General features: G+C 69.5%; 1 protein-coding gene across 1 annotated transcript; it reads left to right on the top strand.

Moving 5' to 3' along the window:
- Positions 1–457: 457 nt before the first annotated feature.
- CTDNEP1 (CTD nuclear envelope phosphatase 1) lies at positions 458–1313 on the top strand (the record flags this gene model as incomplete). The annotated part of the gene is made up of 4 exons (XM_010575822.1): positions 458–533; positions 743–861; positions 997–1068; positions 1170–1313. Coding segments are annotated over 4 exons (411 nt in total), but the record flags the coding sequence as incomplete, so codon positions are not given.
- Between the last annotated feature and the right edge of the window lie 32 nt (positions 1314–1345).

Below are 1345 nucleotides of genomic sequence, written 5' to 3'. Positions count from 1 at the left end.
CCCAGCCGGTGGGGGACAGTGCGTCTGGGCTCCTCCACGTCCCCAAAGTGGGGGCGCGGTGGGTGACTGCAGCCACCCTGGGTCCCTCGGGGGTTTGGGGGGGGCGTTAGGGGGGGACCCAGACATCTGGGCGGGGGGGGGTGGGGGCGCTGATGAGGAGCAGCAGGTGAGAGGTTTAATTTAGCCCCGGGGGGGGGGATGCCGGCCCCCCCCGGGGCTCAGTGCCAGGGGCCACCGTCCCGTGCCCGGCAGTGACGGCAGAGGGGATGCTGCCAGGATGTGGTGATGGGGGGGCGGACACCGGGGTTCTATTCTGGGCATTGGGGGGGGCGGGATGCTCCGTTACGGCCTGGCTGCCCTGCCCCACGGTGCTGGGGGGTCGGGAGGGGGATCTGGGGGCTGTGTGTGTCCCCCCCACTGCGGGCGTCCCTCGCAGATATGACCGTCCCTTTCTCCCTCCCGGCAGGTGATCCAATACCAGACGGTGCGATACGACGTACTGCCCCTCTCCCCCGTCTCCCGCAACCGCCTCAGTAAGTCTGGGGGGGTCCCCGTGGGGTGTGGGGAGCCCCCAAACTGGGGGGGGGCTGTGGGGTGGAGCAGGGAGAACCCCAAAATGGGGGAGGTTCTGAGGAGGAAGGAGAGAAACAGACACGGTGTGTTGGGGTTCAGAGGTGTTAATGGGGACCCCCCCCCAATTGGGCGGACCCTCTGACTCCCCTTGCCTCCCCCTGCCCTCCAGACCAGGTGAAGAGGAAGATCCTCGTCTTGGACCTGGACGAGACCCTGATCCACTCGCACCATGACGGCGTGCTGCGGCCCACCGTGCGCCCGGGGACCCCCCCGGACTTCATCCTCAAGGTCAGGGGGGACGCGGGGGTCCCCAGGGGCAGAGTTTGGGGGTCCCAGGTGCTGGGGTACAGCTGGGGCTCCCGCAGCCCGAGGCAGGGGGTGTCGGGGTCCCACTGACACACACCCCACCCCATCCCCCGCCAGGTCGTCATCGACAAACACCCCGTCCGGTTCTTCGTGCACAAGCGGCCCCATGTGGATTTCTTCCTGGAGGTGGTGAGTGCCCCGCCCCCCGCCCTGCCCTGGGGACCCCTCCCCGGCCCTGCCCTCCCCGCCCTGCCCCTCCCCGGCAGACCCTGGCGCTGACCCGCCCGCAGGTGAGCCAGTGGTACGAGCTGGTGGTGTTCACGGCCAGCATGGAGATCTACGGCTGCGCCGTGGCCGACAAGCTGGACAACAACCGCAGCATCCTCAACCGGCGCTACTACCGGCAGGTGGGCGGGGCCCGGGGCAGGGCTTGACCGATGGGGTGGAGTCTCAAGGGGTGGGGCCA

Source organism: Haliaeetus leucocephalus, unplaced genomic scaffold, assembly GCF_000737465.1.
Source record: "Haliaeetus leucocephalus isolate CR32 unplaced genomic scaffold, Haliaeetus_leucocephalus-4.0 Scaffold503, whole genome shotgun sequence".
Lineage (NCBI taxonomy): Eukaryota > Metazoa > Chordata > Aves > Accipitriformes > Accipitridae > Haliaeetus > Haliaeetus leucocephalus.
This window is presented reverse-complemented; position numbering and strand designations above follow the sequence as displayed.